Here is a 14989-nt window from a genome sequence, read left to right as displayed (position 1 = left end):
AGGTTTGGTAACACAGGACTGAAACTGTGTTTCCAAAAGAGAGAGCTAAGGATGCAACTGTTGAGTGTTTCTGTGGTTTATTATTGTGGTGATTATTTTCAATGACCACATGAAGCCTGTCTCATAAACAATGGAAGAGAAAGTTTCTCACAGGCTAAGTTAAAGTTTCAAATCTGAGTTGAATTTGTCTGGTAAGAGTCCAGAGAAAGTCTGGCATTATCACTGACAACTGCTAAGACAAATATGATGTTATCAACAGCTGTTTTTCCTCAATTGTTTTCTTCAATTATCTGGGTTTAAGTTTCTTTTTTGGACTGTAACTATTTTTTGGATAGGGAGTTGTACTTTTGTTGTTTTCAGGTGGTTTTACATTTTGCTTGACAATTGACTTTTATGATCAGTGGATCAATAACTTGTAGAAATAATATGCAATATATTTTCTGACTGATCTTTTCAACACAAAGTAAATCAATATCTCAATTTGACGCACTGAACATTTTTTTTTTACTCTGATTACTTCTAACAATCGACCAACTAGAAAACTTAACTATGGAAGTTTCAAATATCCAGATTTGGTTATCACAATTTCAAATTCAAGTTCCTTTAGCAACAACTGAATGTCTCCAGTAACGAGTACAGAAAAATCTCTCTTTCTCCTGTTCCTGCAACACAATGGAGATGAAGCGCAGCATGAATAATTATCTGTTTGAAGTTAATCATCTTCAGGCAGGATAGAGAGAGAAAAGGCAGAGCCTCTTTGAACAGGAAGACAGTTGCGAGAGAGGAGTCTGACTTTACAAACTCTAAGTAATGGGGCTTTTAGAAATCCTCCTCCGTGTGCATCAGAATGGAACAACTTTTAATTGATCTACAAAGTGAGCAGACAAGGACCCGCTCGCCTGGCTGAAAGATAAATTGAGGCTCCTGTGAAGAAGACACAGATTACTGTTTCAAATGTTGACCATGACACTGGACTGAAGCAGCAGAGCCACTGTTCACCTAAAATGTGGACACACTGCAAAATAACATCAGTCCTTTAGTTATTTGTGGCCTCAGTCGGTTCATTTAAGATCTGTGGTTCAGGTTCTTCATTCTGTCTGTTTGTGAACACTGAAGATAAACAGGGATGTGATAGCTAACAGACTAACAGATGGGAGAATTGGTCTGGTACTAGACCACGTCAGTTTCCCTATTGGTAACCAGACTTACGTTTAATGAAGCAACATTTTTTTTAAACAATATGTCAGTTTAAAGGGATTGTTAAGACGGATTTGACAATGAGATACTATTTTTCTGAAAACTAGCGTGGCTTCAAATAAATATCAGAAGAGGAAATATTTGTGCGTATGTAAATGTTTTGAAACAACCATTTTACTCACCCGTTAACAGTGCTTGGCAAAACAAGAAGTAATCTTATTGATTGTCTTTTAAATTATTCTTCTCACATGTTTCTCAATACCTTATTTTAGGTGTGGTTTAGGAGAGGTTTGATGAGTAAAAATGGTGGGATAATGACTCTTTTGTCCAGCAAACAGTTCAAAACCATAAACTCTTTATTAACTAACATGCCAGTTAATTAAAAAGCAGCCAGTCTTTACATCTAAGAAGCTGGAACCAGCATATGTTTAATATTTTGCTAAAAAAATAAAAGTGTTTGTCAATGTATTAATTTAAAACTTGGCCTCATCATGGAGCTGGATGGGACAATAAAAAAACAGTTGTTTTTAAGCTTTTTTTTTTCAAACAACTCACTTATGTTCCTTCGATTTATTTTGTTGTGTGCTCACTTTGTTTGTTTTATTTTTTACAGAAAGAGAATGACGATTCAGGACAGCCTCCAGCATCCCTGGATCAAGGTCAGACTTTTTGATGTCATCTGTGATTAATAGCTTTATCGACCTCTAATATGTACATTTCCCTTTTATTTTGTAGCCATAGATGATGTTCCAATTGAATCTTGGTAATAGTGTTGTCTGAATTTTGCCAAACCTAACCAAGTTGAAGCTGTGCTAAAATTATCTGGACAATTATATTCTCATAATATTTCTTCCATTGCTTAAGTTTTTTGTTTTGTGTGTGTGTAACCAGCCAAAAGATACTCAACAAGCACTGAGCAGAAAGGAGTCGGCTGTCAACATGGAGAAGTTCAAGAAGTTTGCAGCTCGAAGAAAATGGAAAGTAAGGGATTTCTTTGATACTGTGTCGAATCTTACAAACTGAAGCTTCAGAAAATATTTTTTTTTGCATGTTTCACCTTTTCTATACAGTTATTCATGACATACAAAACTGTCACAGACTGCACTGTGATAGCTTTGTCCCAAAAAAACCTTCTCAAATGTGATGATTTGATTTTTACCATAGTGCTAAAGGCTGACCTAACCATGAAATGTACTGCCATGCTGCTTTAGCGGTCGTCTCCTTGTCTGTTTTGGTTCATCACAGCTGACCCAGCACTGCTCCCAGCCTGTGAGAAACACTGGGATCGTCTATCTGTGGGGATTTGGCCACACTGTCATTCTTCATCTCTTTCTTCTGCTCTGGCTGCCACAAAGAGTCTGGCAGCTTCTGGCTGTGCAGTTACCTTCCCTGTCTTTGAGTTTATTATTAAGTGATGTTTTTAAACACACTGATAAAAATGAAATAATTTATTTCATGGTTGTAACTGTTCAGTGTTAGACAGGGGAGATCCAACAACAAAATCCATACAAAGTTGGACCAAATCCAACTTTACAGTCTATAGCATGTTACAATCTTAAATATGACTTATTAACAATATTGAGAAGTTTATCTGAGACATGCCAGAAAAACTAGAAAATATGAATTAATATCTTAAATATGTGTTTATTTTGCTTGTAGCATTTTATATACTCCTGTACTAAGGCCAACATGGAGTTGATGAATGAGTAGAAGATCCCTCTACCTTGAAAATACAATTTAGCTTTGAATTAGAGTCATGGCATGTAAGGTCTTCCTCAAATTCAATCTCTGTAATGGAGGTGCACGAACCACTGACTCTGATTCTGCATTCTTACCCAGCTTCTTTCCTGTTCCTGTTTTTTCCTTTCCTGACGACATCAAGCATTTTATGGCAGTCTGTTGATTTTTTTTAATGTGTCTGCTGTTTTGCATCTGTTTGTCAAAAGGACAAGCAATGGTTGCAAACTGTTGGCCATGCTTTGAAGGAAAACCTTTTGCAGATTAATACAGAATAAGTCCTCAAAAATAATTATGAGAACATCAGGTCTTTGCAATCCAGCTCTGTACTTCAAACCTAATCGTCCAATATTCCAGAACATTGTACTAAAAAGATTGAAGTGGCCTAGCAGTACAGTACAGGATAAAAGGTACAGAAGAATGAATCAGTGAGAACAATAACTGAAGTGAGTTTTAAAAGAGCAGAATGTTACTCTATGTCTACACCTGCCTGTTTCATGGTCACATTCATGCAGCTTGGCATAAACTTGTTCTTTTTCTTCTAATTCATCACCTTTTTTTTTCTTCCTTTTTTTCCAGCAATCCGTCCGACTTATCTCCTTATGCAACCGCCTGTCCCGCTCCTTCCTGTCCAGAAGCAACATAAGTGTGGCACGCAGTGATGACACGCTGGTAAGACCTAAAGATCAGTCTCTGACTAGACAGACCAAGGAAAAAATATGTTATAACAAACGACAGTCAAGATCGTGGTCCATACTCTTTCAAGTTGATTAGGTTTGTAGCTGTTAGCACATCAAGGCTTTAATTACACTTGAGTAAAGCATTAACAACAAGAGAACTATTACCTTAATCCCTGCAGTCTATCTTTAATATGACTTTTAGAGTAATGAGTTTCTGATTGCTTTTATTGAAGTGTGTTCGCTTATTAGGACCCCAAGCTCTCAGTTACAACTCTGGTATTTTCTAACTCGACAATCTCTTTCAGAATCTGGAGCTCCTGCATGTAATTGATCTGTTCCTCATTTCCCCTGAGTGCCACAGGTCAGGTGTTTGTGGGATTGTTGGAATTTCAGTGCGTCTAAAACCAGGCAGAGGTTTTGTAGGAATGAGCCTCCTGAGAAGAAAGCTAATTTAGAGTGTTATGAGTCAATACACAAAATGTTGATTGAAAAGAAAGCTTTCAAAATTCTGGGGTCATACAAGATGATTCAGACAAGCCTGCTTGATGTAAACACTGCAGCTTCAGACAGATGTTTAATCATTTACCAAGTGTTACCTGCAAGCCAAGGCCACAACTGTTTACACAGTTTACACCCCCACCCCATCATAGGTGAGGTCACAGGTAGAAATAAAGACGTTGTTGTGTTCCTGAAGTCCATGAAGAGAACTGCAGCTTGTGTCTGCCAGTCCAACTTTTCTAAAAGGTGATCATATTTATTGTCTGAGCAGCTCACATGCTTTACTTAAAGACTCAGAGGTGGGTTTTAGTGTGACGGCCCCTCTGTGTAATTTCAACTAAGGAGTTTGTGTTCGTTGTTGGAGTTTCTGTATTAGGCTGTGAGAGCAGAGAAAGTATAAAATGAGAAAATCATTGATATATAGTTATCATAATGTTGAATATATTAAGAAGTAGAGTTGAAAAGAAGGAAGAGCTGTCGATTCCAGGGATCAGTTTTTTATCACAATGAGTGGTTTCTTTATCTGATTTATCTCAATACCCTGCAATATAAAAACACGAGTCATCTGGATGATTTACATATAATAAGTAAATGATCCAGATAAGTTTTATGCCAGTTTTTATGGCCCTGCATGCTGTCATACTCCCAGCTGTTGCAACGGAGATGCAGTCAATTGAGGATGTGAAACGGATGTCTTATCTCTACCTTGTTTTGTTTTTTATTTGGTGCTTGTTGGGTGCTGATGAAATTCTGCCCAGAAAGTTAATGCCCATCAGATCTTAAAAGTTGTATTTACTGTTGACTGAAGTTCAATTTTAAAGAAACACCTTTCAAAATGAATGCTGCCAATTCCATTGAAATATGCTCATCACAAGACTCTTGAGCCTTATATTACTTGAGTTGTAAGAGTACAGTCAATATACATTTATACTTTTAACAGAACATAATGCAGAAAAAGCAGCTGAAAAGTTTCACATTAAAGAAGCTGGAGCAATTAACATTTGGTATTTTTGCTTCCTCGACTGTCAAAATAACATTCAAGCATTCAGAAACTTGCAGGGAAATGTATGAATGTTAGTAAAGGTGCCATTACAAAATAATATTTTATGGTGACGAGTTAGATAACAAAGGTAATTAGCATTTAAATGAAAGTCAACGATACAACACCGTCTTTATGTTCTGATACAGAACTTATAGTTATAGTCTGTAGAGAAGATCAAAACTGTGACATAAGGCCTTCAAATAGAGTGATAAACAGTCGTCACAATTTGTTGATTTTTTTTCTTTAATTGAAGATGTGGGTGAGTGTTTACTATCCAGCAGGCTGTTACCAGAGTCGTAGTCTGCAGAGAAAATAGAAAAAAAAGGAGGAATAATGCAGATAGGTAAAAGCTTTCCATCCTGTGCTATGAATAACAATTTCCTGAAGGTTAGAATCCCTGAAAATTATGTTGACATAAATCCCCAGCAGGCGTCGAGCTGCTTGTTCATATGTGTGTTGTGTTTGCTGCTCTCTGAGGTGCTTTAGTCATGGCTCGCCCAGCAGGGAGGTTATATCGAGGAATGTAGCTGCAGTGTAACGCTTGGCAGAACAAACGCCACATCAGCCTCCCCCCTCTCCCGTCCTCACCTCCCTGCCTTCCTCCTCCTCATCTCTTTGTGCAGTGGAGTGTCACAGCTGAGTGTCTAACTCTGACTGAAGGTCATAAGGTCACATGTCACAGCCCCCCCCCCCCCAAAAAAAAAAAAAAACTGAACCTGAACTTGCTAAAGAAAAGTCTGTTTGTTTCTGTGTGTGTTCATGCATGAGGGAAAAGATGAAAGGGAGACTTAGAGGAGGCATGTGATAGAAATAATTCACAGATGAATGTTCACAGGATTAGATCATGTTGTGAACAGTACAACAGTGACTGTCTTTCCCACCCATCCAGGATGAGGAAGACTCCTTTGTGATGAAGGCCATCATCCATGCCATAAATGACGACAACGTGCCCGGCCTGCAGCATCTGCTCGGCTCCTTGAACAGCTACGACGTCAACCAGCCAAACAAGGTGACTAAAACCACATGCTGTACCAAAAATGTTTAAGCATCAAATAATCAAAGGCAAAGAGTGGCACAAATATGTGAGAAAATCCTGTATGAATCTAAATTTCACCAGTTTTTATTTTGCCCAAGTCTAACAAACATGCTGATGTTTTTATTGGAGCCTTGTGGCTTAAAACTCTGTTTTAGGATACACAAGACGTCTTGCATAGAAATCTCTTATTTTATATAAGTATTATTTCTTAAACAAAATTCAATCACATACAATGTAACAGTTATTACTCTAGTTAAATTAGTCTATCCTGCTTCTTGTTTAGAAGAAGCTTTAGAAACTCCTTCACTTTTCTCTATGCACTAACAAAGACGAAAAATGCTAAAACATGACCGGAATAAGTTGGTGAATTTGGATGATTTATACTAAAGTCTCTGTGTTTCGACCTTTGACCTTTTGAAAAGGACGGGGCATCTGTTCAAAGATGAACCTGTACCGTACATACATTGTATAGTCTGTTATACATCATATTTACAATGTTGTATTATTTGAAATGTGTAAAATGTGTACATTTTATTTGACTATTACTTTGCTATTTTATTTGCTAAGTAGCTCAAACCCCTGCCTCCAAGAAACCTCAAAACATAAAATGATGAAATATAAAATATTTTAGATGACTTTCTTATTATTTAAAGGACTGTAAAATGCAGTTTCAGTTTTACCACAAACTAATGAAGTCTCATCACAAACGCAGCTGATTTATCGAGGGTCTCATTACTTTGGTCAGTAGGTAGAGACGGCTGGAAAAGGCTACAAAAACAGTAGAATTTAGACTTCTTAAGGACTAATATTTTAAAGATACATTTAAAGAAGTTAATATGTTGCACTTCCACTTATTTGAGGTATATTTTTGTACTTTGTACATGGAGAGAAAAGCAAAGCTATCACAGATATGAAATGAGTAACATTGTTGGAGTGCAGAGAACAGATTCCTTATTCCTTCACCTGATGGCACAGTACATACCAGACTTGAACACATCCCTCATCTTCACTCTGCTCGCTGTTAAGATGAGAAAAGATGCTGATTGTTGACAGTTGATGTGTGATGGGAGGATGTGATGTTATTAAACTCAGTCAAGTGTGGAGGAAAAGAGATGGATAAGAATGAAGAGAAGAGAAAGAGAATGTAGCCATTTTGAGAGGAGGAGAATAGCTGTGTTTGAAGAATGTTAAACTGCCAGAAAAAGATTCATCACAGGTACATGACTGAATATTTATGGAGTCGAGAGGGGCAGGATTTAGGGAAGGTATTTCAGGAAGTGGCTTAAAAATTTCACCATGTAATTTTCTTCTTTCCCCTTTCCTTCTCTTTTTTAACTCTATTTTTCAACACGATGTAGACTCTCTAATAAGATGCATGTGTATTATGTGTAAACATTTCCCAGCATGCCTGAACTCTTATTATAACCTGTGGGAGGTTAAGCCTTCATCACTGGATGTTGTATGTGTTATTACTGTATGTGGTCTAAGGCTGATGTTGACAACAGCCGTTTTGACACACATTCAAGTAACATAATAGTTGAAAATTACAATGTATGTTATTGCAGCATGGGACTCCTCCCCTCCTGATTGCAGCCGGCTGTGGCAACGTTCAGATCATTGAGGTGCTGATGAGGAAAGGTGCAGAGATCCAGGCCCATGACAAGGTAAAGACTGATCAGTGTTGTGTAATCACTGTTGTTCTGACAGGCAGCTGTGAACTTTTACAGACAGGCAGTTAAGTCTTCAGAGCTGCAGTAATGAGGGCAGAGGAATGTAACAGACTGTCATTTAGATTATGACGGAGGCTATTTGTGCTGTAAGGTAATGAAGCCTTGAACTAATTTCACTAAGAAGTACTGCAAACATAACTGTAGAGAATAACATGTTTTCAACTTAAATTATTTAGAATTTTCTGAAAGCCTTTTTAGATACACATATACTCTTTGACAATAGGCACAATGGTAGCACAACCTGGAATAAGTTCCAAGTTCTTTATCATGTGCTGTGCAGTAGTCATGAAGGATATGTTTATATCATCTGGCAGCATACACACTCAAAGTGAGCATGATTTTTTATTGTAAAGGTCAGGGATAAATCCTGGGAATTTCTTCTCTCTGCAGAGTGGAGCCAACGCTATCTACTACGCAGCAAGACACGGCCACGTAGAGACCCTGAAATTCCTCCATGAAAAGAAATGTCCTCTAGATGTCCAAGATAAGGTAAATCAAGTGCCTCTTCTTTTCCTCCCTCTGCAACTTACACACACACACACATGTACAGAGCCATACACACTTGCTACTACTCACCACAATCAGTTATCTCTCAGCATTTACTCACACACTCCTACCCATCAAACCTCCTGGGATGCTTCACTTTGATTCTGCAAAACACCCAGACACACGTGTACACAAGTTCACAACCAGTGCTGCACACACCTGTGGAGAAAACCAGTTACTCTGGCACCTTATCAGCTTATTTGTTGTTGCTATGGAAACAGGGATTGCTAAAAATGATGGTGTGTGTGTGTGTGTGTGTGTGTGTGTGTGTGTGTGTGTGTGTGTGTGTGTGTGTGTGTGTGGTCTGCAAACCATGACACAAAAGACTCCTACAGACCAGAGCTAATCTGTACTCCTGACTCCATGTTCATGTCCAAGCATCATTAAAGTTTAACCTCTCTTTATTACACTACGACCCAGAAGTCAACTATAATAGCTTTTAACACCTTTTTTAACAAGATTAATCGTTTTTCTTGTTTGTATTTTTGTGTAATTTCTTTAATCAAATAGAGCTGTCTAAGCTTTCTTTCTAGCACTAATCCATTAGGTGCTATCCGCGTCTAGGGTGCCATTTCACGTAAGAAGCTTCTACTCTAACAAGCTTCTGCTCTGACTGGCAGCCATAAAGTTAAAGCTGATGGATCGATTTCTAAAGAGTCGGAAGTCTGCACACACAGGGCAGTAAATGCATTTGTTTAAATGGAAGTTTCTGACTCAGAGGATATGGTATGACTAACAGGAAAGGGCATTTCACTTGCCTCACCAGAGATGTCACAGCTTTGACATTTTTTCCACATGAAGGTTATGACTGTAGAAATTCAAGACATCCTGTTCATTTACATCAATTGAAGGCTGACATAGAGAAAATTAGTTTAGAATATGTTTTCTTTATTTATCAATATCATTATTAAATTCAATACAGTAGTTTGATTATGCTGATAGTTTAAAAAGTATCGTGGCAATGATGGAAGCCTGTTAAAACAAATGGTTCATTGATTATGTCTAGAATACAGTTTATTGCTAAGTACCAGACTTTTTAGTGATGCATTTTTAAGCAATGACAAGTAAACACCTTTCTGTCCTCCAGTCTGGAGAAACAGCTCTTCATGTGGCGGCTCGCTATGGCAACGTGGATGTGATACGCTACTTATGCAGCATCCGGGCCAACCCTGACCTCGCTGACAGGGTAAGTGATTCAACACATTTACACATCTACATGATTTTGTGATTTATTGGGGAACCTTTCTTCAACCTCTTCCTTCTACACTTTTATCTTCAGGAGCAGGAGACGCCACTGCATTGCGCTGCATGGCACGGATACTCAGCAGTGGCCCGAGCACTGTGCCAGGCGGGCTGCCATGTGGACGCAAAGAATCGCGAGGGGGAAAGTCCACTGCTGACAGCATCTGCTCGAGGCTTTGTGGACATCGTTGAGTGTCTGGTGGAGCACAAGTCTGATCTAGAGGCAACTGACAAGGTTAACAGATTTATTTTAATTTGTATTATGTACTGTCGATGAACAATTCATCACAGAGAGTGAACTTGAAACAGCCCTTAATTTAACCCATAACTTAGAAATCAATCAATCAATTCATTTGATACACTGAATAAAGCAAATTACTTTACTTAAAAGAGCCCATTATAAAAAGCACATTATGAAAACCTTAGGGCATCATTCACCTCTTAAGAAATCACCGACTGATTGAATCTCTTCACTTTTGCCATGATTTTGTCTTGCTGTTAGTTTCACATGAACCTCAAGAAACACAGACAATAGATTAACACTCAATATAATCAAATGTCACATTGTTTAGATTGTGTTTAAATAACATTACATCCTGTGTGTGAACAGGACGGCCACACAGCCCTCCACCTGGCCGTACGAAGGTGTCAGGTTGAAGTTGTCCGCTGCCTCATCAGACACCACTGCCACCTGGATCAGCAGGATCGTCATGGCAACACACCACTGCACATAGCCTGTAAGGACGGAAATCTGCCAGTTGTCACTGCGATCTGTAGTGCCAAAGCCAGCCTTGATCTGCCCAACAAGGTAAGGATGCCTGTAAACACAGTTCTTATGTTCTTATGAAAAATATGGCCCCCAAGGTCTTGATTCTTTTCAGGCTCAGTTAACGGTATATAATGTAACCTTAAAAATAAAATGTTTCTGCTTGAACTTTTAGCTTTTGTTTTCAGTGCCACAAACACTAGCAGCATTAAGTGATGCATTTTGACACATTGATGAGTCAACGTTTAACAAATGCTGAATTTTTCTAAAGGGGCTGTAAGCAGCAAGAATACAACACCACATAACCAAGAGTATACAAGCAACCCTGTTCATACCTCACTGGTTTCTATAGTTCATTTTGAGCCACTTCAGTCCAGTCAAGAAAAATTTCAAATGTTACGTTGATATTAAAATCCCTGCAGCAGGCTTCTAAAATCTTGTAAATAGCTTAGCTCATTTAAAATAGTGATGTTCAAATTATGTTAAGTGTTGTGTCAACTGTCAAATATAACTGCAGTGTTTTCAGATATCCACAATCTATTGACCCTTTAGTGCAGCAGTTCCATCCAGGCTAAAGTAGGAATAATCACAGGCCTAACCGAGGGATGAATGCACACAGAAAGCAAACATATTATAAGGATTAAGGGATTTGAGCAAGTGTAAATACATGCTTCCTGTGGATTTTTGCTGTGTGATCTAATCTAATCTCAATAGGACTCAAAAGTCTGCCATTCATTGTAATGCTTGTGAAAATATGTGCTGTAGATCAGTGTCATAACTATGTATAATTAGTAAAAACCTATTCTAGGAAAAGTAACTCTAACTGGTATATGTGGTGTTTTTCATATAATACAATAATATCAGTAATATGAGTTTTTAAAAGATTCTAATCGCTATGAATCTGCACTTTGAAAGTTGCCTACGTCTAATATTTAGTGGCATCAGAGTGAAAGTGAAGCCCAAGGCAAGTATATACAGTGTATATATATATATATATATATATATATTTTTTTTTTTTTCTTTTTCTTTTTCTTTTTTTTTTTTTACATTTTGCAGAGTCATTCTAGTATGCTGCAGGAGAAATGCTTGAGTTGGGTCTATATAGACTATAAACATATGCAGGGAAGGCAGAGGTGTAGTGTTACTCCTGAGCCATTTTATAGAGGAATTAAGGCTTACTTTTTTTTTTTTTCAGATATAAAAACTTAAAGATTAGCGATTTTGAATCTGAAGATATCTTTCTCTGCCTCTCTGCCGGGCACGTCTTCCCACATATTCCTCCCTTCAGTGATTTCTAACTGATGCCTTCCTGTTTAATGTATTCTGCGATGAGAAGCTGCTGGTAGCTCCTCTCAGCTTCTTCACATACAGAAGCATGTTTTTTCCAAGAATAGTTCAGGGATGTGATGTGCATCAGGAGGAGTCAGCACTGCCTGAGATGTTGTGATTTATTCATTGTACTCTGTTTCTCTGTGTGTGTTTTTAAAGGTAAATCTATAAAGTTATATTGCACATTGCTGAGTCTGTGTCAGGGTTTGTGTTCACTGTCCGCTGTAGACACTGGGGGAGAAAATGACAAGCATGGAATTGGAAATGTCTCCTGTTGTGTTGTTTAGAGCAGAAAAGGAAACGGATGATTGCTTACTAGTTTTTTCAAGTTGTGACAAAAAATAATTGATTGAAATACTGCTTTCATACATCCTTTATTTCCAGTGGCTGTTGATCATTTCTACAGTTTCTCTTTTATCGTCTGGAAGAGGAATCTCTGTTGGTTGGTTTCAGAATCCTAAAATGTTTCATTTGTCACATTTCATCTTTAATAATGTATAGTGAGCAGGTTGTTTTGAAATGGAAACCCAACAGGGTGAGACCAAGATCCCTCACCCTGTCCTGGTTCCTCTGCTATAACCTGCTTCTTTCTATACATTATCCTGCTTATTACATAGCTACTTATCCAGGAATTACAACATTTGAATCAAAATATTGATTTGGAAATTATTTTAAGGATTTAAAATTATTTATTTCTTCTACTTAGTCTATTGGAATTTACAGTAAGAGCTGCCTAACTAGCTTTCATTATTCACATTATTAAAGTGAGACGAGAGGTGACCAGATCCACATGAATCAGAGCAGCACCTTGTCATGGTCAAGAGTCTGTTGACATTTTCTTTTCTATTCTGCAGTCTTTCAACTCCACTGTATCGCATAGCAAGTTATGTTCCATTCTGTGTTATGTGCCATCTTCATTGCCACCTTTTATATTTTCTCTCCCCTTTCAGTACGGCAGAACTCCTCTCCACCTGGCTGCAAACAACGGGAGCCTTGAGGTTGTCCGTCATCTTTGCCTGACAGGAGCCAATATTGATGCTGTCACCAATGTAAGTCATCATTCAGCTTTCTACTTTTACTTCATTTAAAAAGCAGATACATGACATATGTTATAGTGCATTATAGGAAGGATCAGTGTCAGCTCTGCAGGTATTTATAAAGTACAAGCCATTCTTATTGCTATTTTAGAAAAATCCAGTGCAAAGTCTTGGCATTTTCACTAATGAAACTTTACAAGCTGGTTTATATTTGCACACTCCTGCTTTCAGAGCTAAATGCATTAGTATGTAGAGAGGATTAAGCCCCAGGACAGATGTTAGTATCTTTTGGGGAAGTGGCCATGGTTTAACCTAATGCATGACAAAGCTCATAAAGTATACAAACTGAGAACATTTTTTGTCACTATTTGTTCAAATACACGCTGGTGAGTTGTTCTATTCTGCTTGAGCTGCAGAGCACGTTACTGCTCACTGCCTCCATACACACTCAATAAAAGTAGAAAAGCTGATTGCAGCTTTTTTAACTCAAACTGGAATTAATCTGCTGAAATGTATAAATAGTACTTCCCTCCTGATACTAAGCTGCACCGCCTTCAATTCTACAATCCTCTAACCTCACCTCTTTGGATTTCAAACTTACAAATCTTAATGTTCCCTCTCTTCTATTGTTGAAGTTCATTTACCCTCTTGAACCCTCTCGGTATCTTTAAGTTTCTTTTTAAGTAGTTTTTAAGTTTTGAAAATACATGAATAGTTTTTTGATTAAGTCATTTCAAGAGAAAAAGTTTACATTTTCATGGTTTCATTTTTTTCCTAAGGTCAGGATTTTAATTTGTTTTTGTCTAATATTAAACAAACAGAATGTATTTTGGGTTTTAGACTGTTTAGATGAGTATTCACTCCAAAATTAAATTGGATTTTCTTTTGCTCATCCTTCACACTTCCACTGAGATGCATAAATGTTATGCCAGTAATTTGCCTTATCCTGGCTGCAAACAAACAAATTCATAACCCCCTAGGTAGAGGTAGAAACTCAGCAAATTATTGTAAAATGTAAATAATGTCAGTTGCAGCGCTGCAATGAGGTTTTTAGATTTCTAATATACTGTGGGAGCTGGTACTAAAAGATGGTAGATTGCTATTGTATTAATCTAACACTGAAAATCTAAACATTTAAGCACATAAAAACTTCACGTAAAAATGCTAACAAACATGTTAAAAAAAATGAATAAAACTCACAAATCAGGCACTACGGATGTCTAAGAAATGCAATCAAACGTCCAGTATTCAAAGATGGCTTGTAATGTCTACAAAGTACAACAACAACAACAAAAAGTTGATTATGAATTAGGATTCTATCAGAAAAATAATCTATATTTGTGGACTTGGTTTCTGTTTTGTAAGTTTGTCTTACATGTATTTTTTATTAGCCTCCATGTGTAAGTCTTCACTTGTCTTTCTGATCTCTCTGCAGATGTTTAGTAGACTGAAATGGTTCCATCACTCTAAGTTGAATGCAATCATGAGTCTCTTTGACCCATCTGGCTTTTAATTTCCTGTAATACAAAGAGTCTTTATACCCAATGGCTGGTGTTGTCTTTCTGTAAATTTCTGTATAAATCAATCTAAATCTTTGTTGTTAGGATCATTTTTCCCTTTGAACTGGTTAGTATTTTATTTTCAATCCGATTGTAGAAGGTGTTCTTTTGTTATTTCATGATGTTTTGGATGCTAAGCATCCAGATGTCCTACACTGAGGGTTCTTTTTTCTCTCTCTGAATTCTCAAGCTGTGAATATTGTATGACAGCTGATGTGCAATGCATGTTTAATCTTGAGAGCACATACTGAGATGTATAATTCATTGTCTGGTGGCCAGCGGTCAGTGGTTTATTGGGAGCAGCTGGGGATGTGGCTGGGGGAGGGGGACTCTATTATTGGTTTAAACATGTCATTAGAGAGGGCAGAGCAATGTAGTTTTCAGTCTTTCTTTAGTTTGGCATGTTTCTTAATTTTTTAATAATCAACACAGTCCCTATCCATTTATATTCAATCAAAATCAGAGATACTACAGCTGATCAAATTGCCTTCTCTCCAACTTGAGGCAAACAACACCAGCTGGTCACAAAATCTGACCGTTACCAAGCAGCGATGGTGAAAGTCGCAACACCGTGCCATCTGTACAAGCAG

At 37.6% G+C, this 14989-nt stretch overlaps 1 protein-coding gene across 1 annotated transcript in view; it reads left to right on the top strand.

Moving 5' to 3' along the window:
- dapk1 (death-associated protein kinase 1) overlaps positions 1-14989 on the top strand; it is a 75127-nt gene that overhangs the window by 42443 nt on the left and 17695 nt on the right. Inside the window, exons 9-18 of the mRNA XM_061038358.1 lie at positions 1811-1856; positions 2089-2178; positions 3514-3606; positions 6044-6163; positions 7756-7854; positions 8311-8409; positions 9554-9652; positions 9746-9943; positions 10319-10516; positions 12754-12852. Of these exons, the coding sequence (XP_060894341.1) occupies positions 1811-1856; positions 2089-2178; positions 3514-3606; positions 6044-6163; positions 7756-7854; positions 8311-8409; positions 9554-9652; positions 9746-9943; positions 10319-10516; positions 12754-12852 (1141 nt within the window). The remainder of the gene's footprint in view (positions 1-1810; positions 1857-2088; positions 2179-3513; positions 3607-6043; positions 6164-7755; positions 7855-8310; positions 8410-9553; positions 9653-9745; positions 9944-10318; positions 10517-12753; positions 12853-14989) is intronic.

Source organism: Labrus mixtus, chromosome 5 (assembly GCF_963584025.1).
Source record: "Labrus mixtus chromosome 5, fLabMix1.1, whole genome shotgun sequence".
In the NCBI taxonomy this organism is placed as follows: domain Eukaryota; kingdom Metazoa; phylum Chordata; class Actinopteri; order Labriformes; family Labridae; genus Labrus; species Labrus mixtus.
The sequence above is the reverse complement of the archived record's forward strand: the minus strand, read 5'-3'. Positions and strand labels throughout refer to the sequence as shown.